At 34.6% G+C, this 15,827-nt stretch overlaps 2 protein-coding genes across 2 annotated transcripts; both read left to right on the forward strand.

Moving 5' to 3' along the window:
* The first annotated feature begins 29 nt into the window (after nucleotides 1-29).
* Nucleotides 30-9,802, forward strand: LOC117210759 (2-acylglycerol O-acyltransferase 1-like). Its single transcript, XM_033454080.1, has 6 exons — nucleotides 30-264; nucleotides 5,552-5,843; nucleotides 6,443-6,717; nucleotides 7,110-7,296; nucleotides 7,965-8,164; nucleotides 8,330-9,802. Exons 2-6 carry the CDS (start codon nucleotides 5,617-5,619, stop codon nucleotides 8,485-8,487), a joined length of 1,047 nt encoding a protein of 348 aa, XP_033309971.1. The 5' UTR covers nucleotides 30-264; nucleotides 5,552-5,616; the 3' UTR covers nucleotides 8,488-9,802.
* Nucleotides 9,803-12,185: 2,383 nt separating this feature from the next.
* Nucleotides 12,186-15,583, forward strand: LOC117210767 (2-acylglycerol O-acyltransferase 1-like). The gene is made up of 5 exons (XM_033454096.1): nucleotides 12,186-12,420; nucleotides 12,997-13,271; nucleotides 14,277-14,463; nucleotides 14,986-15,185; nucleotides 15,351-15,583. The coding sequence occupies exons 1-5, from the start codon at nucleotides 12,194-12,196 to the stop codon at nucleotides 15,506-15,508; spliced, it is 1,047 nt and encodes a 348-aa protein (XP_033309987.1). The 5' UTR covers nucleotides 12,186-12,193; the 3' UTR covers nucleotides 15,509-15,583.
* Nucleotides 15,584-15,827: the final 244 nt, after the last annotated feature.

Here is a 15,827-nt window from a genome sequence, read left to right on the forward strand (position 1 = left end):
GTGCGTTTACACTCGCGGCGCTCAGCCAGTGAACAACGTGACGCCGAGCCGAGCATTTCGTCGCGTGCATTCACCTTCTTGCATTCGTCCTGCTCAGCTCATCTTAACTGTGCTCCCGTTGTGAAAGTTTCGACACAAAACGAACACTGTCAAACGAAATCAGAGTGCGACAAGACTGTGCCAATACAGGAAATCACCGGCTCCGCAAATAGAAAGAGGCTATTTGGCGGTCACTGCTAGATCTTAGTAGGAAACGACACTCACGTACGTCTTTTGGCTGTCTATTTTTGTGATTCAGTGAGACGGAGGATTTTACGTCTTCTTTCAGATTTATTGATTTTTTTCTGTTTCAATAGCGAAAAGCTTCAGAAAAGATACGATTGACACAGAGCGAGAGTGATCGATACAGAGGTTTTTATTTAAAAAAAAAACTGCGAGTGATTTTGAAGTTTAATAGAGTAGAATCAGGATGCTTCTAAATATCCAAATACATCGGTGTATGTTGTCATAAGAGTCTGGAAATTTATGATAGAATCCTTTGAGTAACACGGTGTCATTCACAGTTTCCTATTGTCGTGTGGATCTTGAAAGAATGATTGATGAATTTTCTACATTTCCAATGAGCGTGTCATATACGAGATGTTTAATTTATGAGTAATACAAAATTCCATGGCGAGTTTTGTATTTGACGAATGTATATTACCTTTATTTTAATGAATGGCGATGGTGTTGAAAAATTAGTTATTGGTGAAAAGTTAGAATCTGAAGTTGATACTTTTCAGTATCAATGTATCAATGATTAATTAGGTCTGTTGAGAGTCTTCTTTCAACTCCGTTAATTTTTTGAATTGTATGTGAAGTATATAAGTGGGCATGAATGATGAGCTACGAGACTTTTGTAATGTAATACATTCTGGTTGTATCAGAGAATGGTGTTAATGTTCTGAAGTTGATTAGTGGAGGAAAATTTAAAATGAACAGTGGATGCTTTTGATTAATTTTAACGTCGACAGAAGTGCTTTTGATGAGTGCAGCAACTTTTCAAGCGAACTAGCATGAGACTAGGTCGAGTCATTTGTTGGAGATTTCACGTCGTCGTTTGTTAATGATTCTGATTACTTCCTCATTGCCGTGTGGATAGGTATAAAGGATAGTTGAGCATCAAGAAAATTACTGCACGAGAATTCTATAAAATTCTTTGCACCCACTTGTCAAAACAAAGAATATCTGTAAACAAAATTCCTCTCTCTTAAAGTTGTTCTTTCCGGAAAATTTAATTCACCATCTTATACAATATTCATATCGTTGATGCAAATTTATGTCATTTAAAAAGTATGATTTCTAATGTACTTTCTTCGTGTAATTATACATTTTGTCAAATTATTTTAATTGCTTTGCTTTCTGTATGTCTCTTAATCTACACATAGACAAATACTTGACAATTTCTTCGAATTTAACAATTTAGGAACTATCTACTGTTGTGAAATATCTAATATATGTCTAACAATTATCTAACAATCATCCAGCGATGCCAATACACCTCATTAAAAATTAGTTGTTTCTCCCCGCATTTATATGCATTTTAAAATTCAGGAAACTTTTGAGACAAAATACCTGAGGAAATCTTGTTAATTTCTTAGATACACGACCCAGTGATTATACTGGTAAATACCTCCACTTCTTTTTGTACAATTCCATTCTCTATTCGATATATTCTTCATTATCTCAGCTCTATTCTTTGTTCGATAAATCGTACAGTCAATCAACTGGACTCTAGACAAGTTGTGAACGTGTTGATCGTTCTTTAAGAAGTAGGAAACGAGTCTGAGTAATGAGTTCTTCCGATTTCTCTTCGAACAAATAAATATCGCTTGACCAACAATCCTTGAAAGTTAAGCTCTATTTGAATTTCAGACGAGTAACGATTGCACGAGCGAATGTTGACGTTTGATCGAATATACGAGTGGCATGAAAATATTTGGAAGACCATTGCCCTCGTTTCATTTAATTCCTGACAAGATACATGAGCGCGTAAACAAAAGTATAGGAGTTTTAAGTAGAAACTTTTATCTCTTGAATTGATGATCCGAAAATTATTATAATAGCACCGATCTAAAGATATAGAAACTCTAAGATGAGACGGATATTTATAAAAAAATATGACGAAATGGTCTAAGAAAATTAGTTCGCGATGGCTATAAATTACATATTTGTCACAACATCACGACAGTAAAAAAAGAAACCTCATCGAATCATTTTCAATGATCATCGTTCTATAATCTAATCGTATGTGAGAAAGAAATAAACAAAGGTCTATAACAATGTATTCTTATATAATTCTTGATATTCTGTAATTCAGTGATTCTCAATTCCACGAAATCCTTAGACACGCAACGTTTTATATTATCCGAATAAATAATATTTGGTATTTGTATTTACTTATGTAAGAAATGTAAGAAATGCGCAGAGAAGATTTGAAAATAATATAACAAAACAGAAAGGGATAGTTCAACACGTATGTTCTTCTCACACGCCAATCGAAGATATCTTCCGTTTTTTCGTTGACCTCACGATCCACTCACACGTACACATAGGGTCGTCCTTGCTAGGAACTAAAGCGTCGCGTCGCAGCTTCGATATCGGTATCGACATCGGTATCGACATCGGCATCGGCATCGGCATCGAAATCGTCAATTCCAAGACTCTTTGCACTTTTGACGTGGTTATATTCCATTCCTGCATTTATTTATAATGGGCTTCTCACCTCCAAATTTGAGAATTGTTAATGGACAGTCGATGAGCGTTTTAAATATAGCTACATACCTTGGCACATTAAGGATTTCAATTTTGAGTTAAGTGCTGGGATTATTTAAGGAGGATCCGTGACAAAGAAAAGGTTACGAATCGCTGCTCTAAATCATTCATCTTACCAACAGGTCACGCATTTTGCTCTCAACACAACGGAGTTAGACACCGGTTCAATTTGTTCAATGCTGGTTATTACTATACTACTATTCACGGTATTGAGAAAACTAATTCAGCTATATCATCATCAGTGATGAATCGTCAGGTGATCATAATTGGATTAAATATAATTTTTAAGCGACGCCAATTGCCATTAACATTAAAGCGAAAATCGATAATTAACGACCCTTAGTCGATGAACATTAATATGTTAAGATCGATCAAAGATTGAACGTAATCTGATCGTGGTAATTCCATGCGCTCCAAAAGAAAGAGTTTTCATATATTATGTAGATTCTTTCGTATCGGTATAATGATTTCCGGAAGAAAACACGTATGAGTCTCTGAGAAGTCACGAAACCAAACTGATTGATTCTATTTTTGTCTATTTTCCAATCCCATTGCCCAGAAACGTAGTTACTAACCAGAACTTGTTAGAAAATATATAAACCACGGAAGCTGAGTAGCGCACCGAAACTCCAACGTGAATTTTAAAGACTAACATTTATAACATCGTCATTTTTTTGACTTTGTAAGTTATGAAATTGAAATGTGTGTCTCCTGACTAGTTCATATATCACTTTTTTGTATAGAGAAGCAAAATTATTTGTCGATTAGCATTATTAGACTGCACGTGACATATCTATCATATATCCTTGAAGTTTAATTAATTCTGACGAACTTCGTTCTTTAGGTGCTTGCATCGTCTGTTCTGCGTGATGAAGACCAAACTAAAAATTTCATATTATAATGTTATTTGTATTATAGAAAACTTTAAATATTAGATTCCTTCAAGGAAAGCAAGATACTTGTAGAAATCTGGGACAATGTTTAACTTTTCAGTTACCTATTTATATTCGTCTGTATATTGCGTTCGCTATTAAAGAAAAATCTATCGTGAAAGAACACATTAGGAGCACGATAATATTTATATATATTTATTCGTAATATTTATATTCCAATAAAACTACTTAACTGCCTTCGTCAAAGAAAATATGAGTAATTCTAATCGATGAAAAACGAGAATATTGAAAGTATGATAATGGCTACATTATAACATATGCCATTACATAATAATAAATGTATAATTTAATACGAATTACATAATGGCAGTGCTATAAATGAATAATACGTCGATTTTGTAATGGTATGGAGAAACAAGTTATGAGAACAGATTTAATTAGCTGTGTTTTAATACGGTGCTTCGAGATAGAATAAGATATTCTTACTTCTGAGTGTGTTTAGTTAGTTAAAATTATGCGAAGGCTATCCTATCATTTATATTTGCCATTGAAAATTAACTAGAAGCTATCTCACATTTTGTAATCGGTATTATTATGATTGATCTTATGCTCGATTCCTTACAATCCAAATTTTAAATGAACTTCAATTGCTTTCACGTTCTATAAAGTAATCAGAACATTTAGAAAGTAAAAAAGGATGCTCTAACTATAGCGAACGATTCGTGCAACCGCAGGAAGTCTCTTTTGTTTCTATGCTCCTTAACTTTCATAAGCTAACATTAACAAGACTAAAGTCGAAATATTTTTTAAACTAATCGGCTTTAGACAATCAATAGCTTCTACTTCCCATATTTTTGTTTTTGCAGAATATTCCAAATAACTTGATAATTCATTTTGCATTTACATCGTTGCACTTACGAAAAAATTGAAATTATAAACAAGAAATAGGTTCCCTATATCATTTATCTCCACCCTCCCGAACATTCTTATTTAACTTCAGTGAAACTAAAGATACGATTTGTTTGAGTTGTATAAATCACACTATAGAATCGACCTACTTCGAAACAATGGAAGGAGACATACTTACTCCACTCCAACGAGTCGATTCTATTTCTTTTCATAGCTTTCATAGCTTTTATAAATAATCCAATTGCATTGCTCGAAGGACACGCGAGTGATGTGCGGTTATCTCGACCAGGGCACGTATCCCCGTAATTTTTCTCGTGTCTAGCGTGAAGTTTACTCGTTTGAGTACCGTTAGAACCCACATCGGCTACGGCACAGCCGGAGGAGAATGGTTTCGGGCGTAAAATTTGATGATGATGCTGGCTTGTCACAGGAACTCGAGGTCAATGACTTTCTAAATGTGACTCTATGCAGGACAAATACGTTAATATTACTTATGTCCATCGTGTACTGAATTTCTATTTTTAGAGTATTGTGACAACCACCTGACACATTAAATTTCATTAAGTGTTTCAAAACAAACAGATTTTTTGGTTCACTTCGATGTCTAGAGAACAGCTTATCCGAATTAAAGATTTTGTTATTAATGATATCAATGATGAAATGTAGAGTTTGATGTCTTTGTCCTGCTTATTTTAGACTTTTGATCATTCGTTGGCGATAATGATGGTTATCTTAACATTTGGATATACATACATTTAATCGTTCCAATTAATTTTACGAATACGATTCTCCTTCAAATTTTTAATCATCGTTCGTTTTTACTTGTTATCACTCCAATTCTTTCGTCTCCACTTAGCTCGTATTTGTTGTACAATTTAATAATAACTTGATATGACGATTTATAACAACAATATTACGAATTGGTTTATTATTAGCAGGCCCAAAGGAGAATCGCTGAATTGATGCTACTGTAATAAGAGGAGGAACTGAGAGAAAAACGATGGAGATTCTGGGAGTGAAATTCGCTCCGTTAAACGTTCCATTAAATCGAAGATTAGAAACGCTCTCAGCCGCGCTTTGGATCCTAATTTTCGCATTTGGAAATTTCGCGGGATATATTCTCACCGCCTATTTTCTTTTCTTCACCCAAACCATGCGCTACTTCATATTGCTTTACTTCGTCTGGATGTATTACGATTGGAACAAGTTCGATGTAGGCAAAATACGGTAAGTTCGAAACATTTATTTATTTATTTTATTTGCAAGCTTCAGCCCTATGTTACAAAATGAACAAAAGGAACTACATTTTTAAATGTAGAAGTAAAGGAATAAATACGGAAACTAACGTAATATAATAACTTGTTAAGAATTACGTTACTGCAAAGCTTGCCGATGAACATGTAGAAAGAACCAAAGAAGAATTTAAGTTGGCTAGAAATACCATTACATATCTGCGACATCTTTTAAAAAAATTTATATTAAAATCTTATCATTTGATAAATTTGATTTAGATTACTAATCGATAATATAGCTTCGCCTTATATAAACGAATAAATAAGGAGTGAAACGCGATTTGATACGCACGTTGAATAAGAATCATACAAAAAATTGATTCGATTCAGTTACATGGAATGATTAGCGTTTTACTTCTTCAATTAGATAAAACGTCATTTACATTGGAGATACATGTTAATAAGTTTTATCCATAATATATGCTGTTCCGAGCGAACTATATGCGGCGAAAATTTCATTTGAATATTGAACCCGTTTATTTATATAATCATCGACGGAGATGGGACTTAACGAGTTGGATTTCTGTACTACAGGCGAAAAGTCCTGCAGTGGATGAGAAGCTGCGCGTGGAGCCGACACTTCTGTAACTACTTTCCTATAAAATTAGTGAAAACCACTGACTTGGATCCGAACAAGTTGTATTTATTCTGTAGTTTTCCGCATGGGGTCCTATCGTCAGGAGTTTATGGCGCATTCGGAACAGATATCATCGGCTGTAGAGAACTTTTCCCGGGTGTCGAATTTAGAGTCGTCGTACTGAACCAACACTTTAAAGCGCCGCTTTTCCGCGAGTATTGTCGCGTCAACTGTACGTATCATTTATTACTTTTTATTTGACCATCATATATAAATAGCTGTTGCAGTTACATATCTCATGTAACAAAAAGACGTAGGATGAACGACACTTCATAATTGAAATGTTTTAGACTGTTTTTATGATGTACCTAGTATACAAATATTAATATACGCATATGCCGGATAATTTCTGTTATTTGTTAAATAACAAAGTATTAAATCACTGTAGCAAGCAATAATATGTAGCACCGATATTCTTTCCTTGTCTCCAGAAACATTTCTTAAATCGTCATTCCACGAAATGTAGTAGATTTCTTTTTGAATTTATCCGGCTTCTGCAATTTTATATTTTTATAATTTTATACTTCGCCACCAATGATTTACTATGGTTTAATTAAAATGTAGGCGCTCTTGGAAGCAGTTCAGAAATCTTGACACAGCAACTATCAACGAGACCTCCGCCACCATACACCGGAAAGGCGACAGTTCTGATCGTCGGTGGAGCGGCAGAAGCATTCGAATGTAAGCCGGGCACTTATCGCATCCTAATAAAAAGGAGGAAAGGCTTCGTAAAGCTCGCGCTGAAAAATGGGTTAGAATTATCATTGTTTTCGTTGATTCGAATCATAAGCTCATGAGAAAATGAAACAATAGAAACCTTGTTTGTCTGAATGTTGAAACCCTACGCAAATGTAATTCCCCCCGCATAAAGTATACTCGCCTTTAACCTTTAACTTATTAAAATTTTTATCAGTATGCATAAATTAATTGAGTCTCGACGAAACGAATCGCTAATTCACAATGAAATTAACCCTCAGCTGACATCTGTGGATTAAAATAGATAATTTTACTTTATATTCTATGGTTCGCGTGATAAGTGTCATTAACGAACTTAATCGCATAAAGTAGAAGACTACGATAAAGACTCAATAAAATCCACTGTACAATTGTGTATCACGAATCCAATTTTTTGATCGTTAAACTGCCGATTTTTATGCAAATTCCTATTTTTATAAATCTAATCAAACAACTACATAGAGATTTATTTCATCCACCGTATGTTATATTTTTGGTATTTTGTATATTTTTGTATATTGTGTGACGCTGCACATTTTTGCAACTTTAAATTCTCTCTAAACGTATAGAATACCGCGGTACAACGATAAGCACTATGACTCAACAATCGACTGAGCGTTTGAGGGTTAACCACGGTATGACAATTAAAATATCGTTGAAACTCATGGAATTCGTATATTTCAGAAACCCTCTGGTTCCTGTCTGTTCATTCGGAGAAACGGACGTATACGATCAATTGACCTGGCCAGATGGCTCATACATGAAGAGACTACAGGAGTACATTCGTAAGAAAATCGGTATAGCGCCGATTCTACTGGTTGGTCGAGGATTCTTCCAGTACACTTTCGGTCTTATCCCTCGACGGAAGCCAATTACTGTCGTTGGCAAGTATTCAAAGCTGAGAAATATCTTGCTCTATAATACTATAACCTTTCAAGTAATATAATTTTACGGAGGAGACGTTGGTGTTTGGAATACGTTTGAAAATTGTTATTTTCTCATTGAGGAAATTTCAAGCTTCTTTAATGCTAATTAATTTTTTTTCTCAGTCGGCAGTCCGATGGAGTTACCAAAGATAGAAGAACCAACGAGAGAACAAGTCGAGGAATATCACGAGAAATTCGTCAAGCACCTGGTGAACTTTTTCGAGAACGAGAAACACAAGTACATCGAAAACGCGGATTCGGTGCATCTTGAGTTCGTATAGTCATATCACGAAATAATCATCATTTACAACGGACCCGCGCAGTGAAGGACCAAGAAATTGCTCAATTATAAACGTACAACGTGTATTTATGTATTAAATAAGTTTTAAGATGTGAAATAGTTGAGCAGAAAATGGACAATTGTTAGGCAATGTAGTCAATTCGATAATTACGTGTCTTAAGAACTTTGCATAGAAAAGAACCAATAGAATTATGGTATTATGAATAAGGACCGAAGAGCTATACAGTATGTCCAGTTTAAATGTACGCACGTTACCATACCTTCAGTTGTTAGAAATACGAATAAACTTTTGTATGAAGGTTTTATTGTCGAAGAAAACTGTCCAAATTTTGTTTAATCTATTTCTTTGAATCCATCGTTTAATTCATCATCGAATGAAATAACTTTTATACGAAGTGTACGTTTGCATTTTTAATAGTTGAAGAAACAATAGCATTCAGATGTATGTATTTAAACTGAACATATTCCATAAACAATTATACTTTTTCCATATGTAATTATACTTTTACATGGGAACATATATATTTCGTGAGATGTTGTTGTTAAGAATTTTTAGGATCTCGCAATGCCGAAGCAGAATATTGTAGATATTACATTTGTAAGCAACATAAATTGATCTACTTGTCACGCATTGTTCCACCCTGTTAAGGTTTTAAGTTCGAATCAGAAGATATTAAATACGATCTTAGCGAGCACTTCTCTTAGATGATTGCTTGTACGAAGGCAGGGATTTTAAGAATCATTGATATTACAATAATTGTACATATGCATAAAGCAGATAACAGAGAATGTAAATTAGAATAGTTGCTATCTACTCTGTGCATGTGATTTGGTGACAAACCTGTAGTGTCTACTTTTTTGTAATATTCATAGAATCTTACGTGACTTCTAAAACGCCCTATTTCTTTGGGCTTCTAGGAAGATATACATAAATGCAATAGAAAAATGCGTTTGCACGAGGTGACAAATAATCACACACGTAGCATGTAAGCCTCGTAATTGTCAGTAAGCAAAAAATGACTGCGATCTTTCGCAGTATGGCTGATAAACATATGTACAAACATATTTGTTGATAAAATGAAATGGACCATTTCTTGTATATATAGCAACCTTTGTTACAAACAAAACTGAGTCTTTTATACAAAACATTTATTGTTAGAAATTGTTAAAAAGATTCATACAAATTGTTATGCACTACAATGCGATATAGTATGTGCACGTCCTTGATTCAGTGGTTAAATTAATTGAAGTTGTCGCGATGATAATACAGTAAATACGAATAATTAATCGAGGTATATTTTTCTTTCGGTATCGGTGCACTCTATTAGATGCACACCTGTCCCTTTCGTCCGTTTCCCTTTATTTTTATATGTATATACATATATCGTGCTATAAACATATTGCCTGAACAGAAGAATTGTCTGATACGCTTCTAGTACACGCGACGAGCAGTTTGACCATTTTACTGGTGATATGAAAGGAAAAAAGGGAAAGATATGGAGTACGATTATCTTATTGATAAAGATACTTCTATTCTACTGACGCATAAAACTGGTGATTTACTTCTGAACAATTATTTTTGTTTAATTAGTGTCTTTGAATAATTATGCCGATAGAATGTGACGTTGCAAGACACTCTTATGAGGCAATTACTAATGGAAAATATTTCCTATTAAATACTGTGCAGAAGTTTCAATGGAGAATTTTATGGAATTTTTTGATTACAAGAAATTCGGGAGATTTTACTAGATTGCTACAATAACAAGTATGAGTAACAACAGTACAGTACAGATGAAGCACGGAAGCTTCTATTCGTCAGAAAGTGGAATGTCAGAAGATCGTAATCCTTATACGTATTCCTTCTGAAATCCACATGTTTTACTTTCCCTATTTTGTTTCTTGTCCTTAATTTAACTAAAAAAATTCATAATATTGGCAATGGAACAATCGATACCGCTGTTATTAGCTTAAGAGATCCATGTCTTTCTTTTCGCATTTCTTTCATGAAAAATTGAACCACGCATAAATGTTCATATTTTGCAGAAAATTGCTCTACCTATTAATTACCATAATAAGTATTACACTTTTAATACTTCCTACATTTTTATCTATCACGTAGATAAACATTGCGTGCACTCTCCCATCCACACATTCCAATAAACGCATACACATTTTCAGTCCACTTATCATAAATATGAAAGCTAAATCTAGTAATCCTTAAAATCATTTTCCCAACTCTTCCGTCCATAGTGTGTTACAGGCGCCCATTACTGACCCTTTGCAACTACCACCGCCCAGTCGTTCGATCAGTTGGATCAACGGATTATCGATCGATCGGATCGATCGGGACTAAACTGCATCAGACTAGCTGGCATCACTTTTTAACATCTCATTCCTACAAAGGAAGAAAGACGGAGCCTTCTCCTTTCACGTCATTAATTCACCCCTTTTCAAGAAATGCTGCTTAGCTACCGAGAAACACGTGATTGCGTTCGTGAACTCTTGCAAACGCCGCTCAGAGTACACAGCGTTACGCCGAGCCACGAATTTCGTCGCGAGCATTTATCTTCTTTCCGTCCTGCCCTGTGTTCGCTATTTCAACAGTGTTCTCGCGGTGGAAGTCTGTCTCTAGTATCACAACGCACCATAACTGTGTCGTGAACGAGAATCGCCGAATTCGCAAATAGACAGAGGCTATTTGGCCGTCACTGATAAATCGTACTAAGAAACGACGCTCAGGTACGTTCCTTCATAATCTAGTTTTTGGATTCGGTGGAACGGAGAATCTTACGTATTCTTGTCGTTTCATTGACTTTTTCAAATACATTCAAACAAAATGTGATTTGGGACAGTCGAAGAGATTCTTCGATTTAATGAAACCGTGAGTAACTTTGAACATTAACATAAAGGAAATTGGATACTTCTGAATATTAAAATACCTTGGTAGCTTGTAAACATTAAAATACATTGGTGTGGCTGTAGCTACTTCTCTTGAAAACAAAAAAAATAAAATAAAATCTTGCATCGCCCATTCCGTTCGCCAGATTTAGCACCGTGTGATTATTTTTTAGCGTTGCGACTTTATATAATAACGCAAGGGAAACGTTATAGCGATATTGAAGATATTCGGATGGTTGATGATGAATCTTCAAAGATATTACATAAAAGGAGGTGCAAAGATTATCCGATGCATTAGCTAACAGTGCAATTCATTATAAAATCGCAGAAGGAACGTGATTCAAATCAAATAAAACATTTCCCCCAAAGCTATGCCACTGATCTGTCGTTACAAAAGTTCGGAACTAAAAATTCTGTTATTTGTGATAGCAATGACGAAATATAGAATTTGATATCTTTATTCTGCTTATTTCAGGCTTTTGATCATTCGTTGGCGATAATGATCCGTTTCATTATTTTATCATTTGGATATACATACATGTAATCGTTTCTATTAATGCTACGAGTACGATTCTCTTTCAAATTTTAATCATCGTTCGTGTTTACTTGTTATCACTCCAATTCTTTCGTTTCCAATCCCTTCGCTCGTATTTGCTGTACAATTTAATAATTGCTTGATACGATAATTTATAATAACGATAGTACGAATTGGTTTATTATTAGCTAGGCCGAAGAAGAATCGCCGAATTGATATTACCGTAAAAAGAAGAGGAACTAAGAGAAAAACGATGGAGATTCTGGGAGTGAAATTCGCTCCGTTAAGCGTACCATTAAATCGAAGATTAGAAACGCTCTCAGCCGCGCTTTGGATCCTAATTTTCCTATCTGGATATTTCGTGGGATATATTCTCACCGCCTATTTTCTTTTCTTCACCCAAACCATGCGCTACTTCATATTGCTTTACTTCATCTGGATGTATTACGATTGGAACAAGTTCGATTTAGGCAAAATACGGTAAGTTTAAAACATTTATTTATTTATTTATTTATTTTATTTGCAAGCTTCAGTCCTATGTTACAAAATGAACAAAAGGAACTACGTTTTTAAACGTAGGAGTGAAGGAATAAATACGGAAAATAATGTATTATAATAACTTGTTAAGAGTTACATTACTGCAAAGCTTGTCGATGAATATTCAAAAAGAACCAGAATTGGAGTTGGCTAGAAATACCATCACACGTCTGCGTCTTCTTCTAGATATTCGAAGATTTATATTAAGATCTTATCATTTGATAAATGTGATTCAGATATCGAATCGATAATATTGCTTCTTGTTACATAAACGAGTAAATAAGAGAATTATAGAAAGAATCGATTAAAATCAGTTACATAAATAGAATAAACATTTTACACTTTTGATTAGATAAATCTTGGTTTATATTAAAGATTCATAGTAATAAATTTATCCATAATATATGCGGTTCTTGTGTGAACTTTTTGCAATGAAAATTTCATTTGAATACTGAAGCCGTTTATTTATACAATCATCGGCAGAGATGTGACTTAACGAGTTGGATTTCTGTACTACAGGCGAAAATTCCTGCAGTGGATTAGAAGCTGCGCGTGGAACCGATACTTCTGTAACTACTTTCCTATAAAATTAGTGAAAACCACTGATTTGGATCCGAACAAGTTGTATTTATTCTGTAGTTTCCCGCATGGGATCCTATCGACAGGTGTTTATGGTGCATTCGGAACAGACATCGTCGGCTGTAGAGAACTTTTCCCGGGTCTCGAATTTAGGGTCGTCGTACTTGATCAACTTTTTAAATCGCCGCTTTTCCGCGAGTATTTGCACATCAACAGTATGTATTATTCATTAACTATTATTTCACCATGCACTGTAAACGCATGCACATGTACTTACACCATCATTCATAAGTATTGCGATACTCTGTTTCATTAACAGCTTTGAATTGTATCACAGTGTATATGAGGATAATTAATTAATAATTCAGCAAGCAGTATTCGTTATCTTTTATAGAATCAATAGATTAAAAACTTTCGTTAAACATTGAGAAACATGGCAATAATGATTCTTACTATTTGTTATATAAGGTACACATTTGGTACATTTAAATTTACATATAAATACTTCTATTTGGTATAAACAGATGAAAAATTTATTTTACTTAGTAATATACACATATATTTTCTATTTGTTCTATATATCTATGCAATACTGCATGGCTCTACTGTTTAAATATCGTTGCTTGAATTTTCATTCACAACCTATCTATTAATTTAGAAGAAACTTCTCCGTCTGATTTACAATTCAGAAATTAAAGAATCCGGAAGGAAGCAGCTTGCCAAGTAACAATATGGTTTTTACATGTTTTAATGATTTCTAACGTTAATTTTACTATTGGATATTGCATCTTAAATCAAATCATAATATCATTTAATACGAAGAGTAAAATCATTGCACCCTGTCTTGCAAATACATCTCGTCTGAAACATGTAAATATCTGTTGTTTGTTAATGACGATCACTTCTGAACGCGATGTGTATTTTTTTGAATCTGTTTGTGCAAAACAGTGATCGCTACCGGTATAAATTGGCTCTAGCATAAGGAACATATTTTATAAATGAAATACTTTATTGCTGCGTAATTTCCGTTTATGAAATGACAAAGTCATAAAACACGAAGTCCAAGTTTCTAACTTTTCTTAAATCATCATAGCAACTTTTCAACGATTTCTTTTTGGCGGTTGACTTCTTTAACTTTACATCTCTGCTATTTTGCTACCAAATAATTATTATAATTCAACCATTTAATTATGACTCATTTGAAATCGGAAAATAAATAGGCGCTCTTGCTAGCAGTGCAGAGTGTATAAAACAACAACTATCGACGAGACCTTCGCCACCGTACACGGGAAAGGCGACAGTTCTGATCCCCGGCGGAGCGGCAGAAGCATTCGAATGTAAGCCGGGCACTTACCGCATCCTGATAAAAAGGAGGAAAGGCTTCGTAAAGCTCGCGCTGCAAAATGGGTCGGTATAATCTTTCTTTTCGATCACTCGAATCTGAATCTTATGAGAACTTAAAACAGTAGAAACCTCGTCTCTTTGAACATCGTGCCCGTACACAAATCTGATTTAGCGTGCATGAAGTATAGTCGTGTTAATGTCCTTCGATTAAAATACTTTATTATACTTTGGGTCCTATGCTGTATATGGTAGAAGTATCTCATAGAGAAGACTATAGAAGACCAGATAAAATCCACCCTAAATCGTGCATCGTGATTAAAATTTTGTGGTCCCGACACTGCTGATATTCACGCAAATTCGTACTTTTATAAACCTAATTAAACGAATGGAACCTAGGTATAATTTTAGTCAATCCACTGCATTATTATATACCTTCGATATTTTGCATATTCTTTCATAATATATGACATATTGTGCATTATTGCAATTGTTCCTTCCCTATAGAGGCATAAATATCAGCGGTCTAATCGTGAGTATCTGTTACTTAAAAACCGATGTGACAATGGTGGAATTCGTTGGTTTCAGAAATCCTCTGGTTCCCGTTTATTCATTCGGGGAAACGGACATTTACGATCAAGTGACCTGGTCAGATGGCTCATACATGAAGAGACTGCAGGAGTACATTCGTAAGAAAATCGGTATAGCGCCGATTCTACTGGTTGGTCGAGGATTCTTCCAATATTCTTTCGGGCTTATCCCTCGACGGAAGCCAATTACTGTCGTTGGCAAGTATTCAAAGCTGAGAAATATCTTGCTCTATAGTACTATAATCTTTCGAGAAATATAATTTTACGGAAGAGACTTTGGTGTTTGGAATACGTTTGAAAATTGTTATTTTCTCATAGAGAAAATTCCAAGCTCCTTTAATGCTACGTAATTTTTTTTCTCAGTCGGCAATCCGATGGAGTTACCAAAGATAGAAGTACCAACGAGAGAACAAGTCGAGGAATATCACGAGAAATTCGTCAAGCACCTGGTGAACTTTTTCGAGAACGAGAAACACAAGTACATCGAAAACGCGGATTCGGTGCATCTTGAGTTCGTATAGTCATATCACGAAATAATCATCATTTATAACGGACCAGCGCAGTGATGGTTCGAAGGACCAAGAAATTGTTCAATTATAAACGCACAACGTGTATGTATGTATTAAATAAGTTTTAAGATGAGAAATAGTTGTGCAGAGAATAGACAATTGTTAAGCGATGTAGTCAATTCGATAATTACGTGTCTTAAGAACTTTGCATAGAAAAGAACCAATAGAGTTATGGTATTATGAATAAGAACCGAAGAGCTATACAGTATGTCCAGCTTAAATGTACGCACGTTACCATACCTTCAGTTGTTAGAAATACGAATAAACTTTT

The sequence above is a fragment of the Bombus bifarius genome, unplaced genomic scaffold (assembly GCF_011952205.1).
Source record: "Bombus bifarius isolate JDL3187 unplaced genomic scaffold, Bbif_JDL3187 scf7180000008212, whole genome shotgun sequence".
NCBI classification, from domain to species: Eukaryota; Metazoa; Arthropoda; class Insecta; order Hymenoptera; family Apidae; genus Bombus; species Bombus bifarius.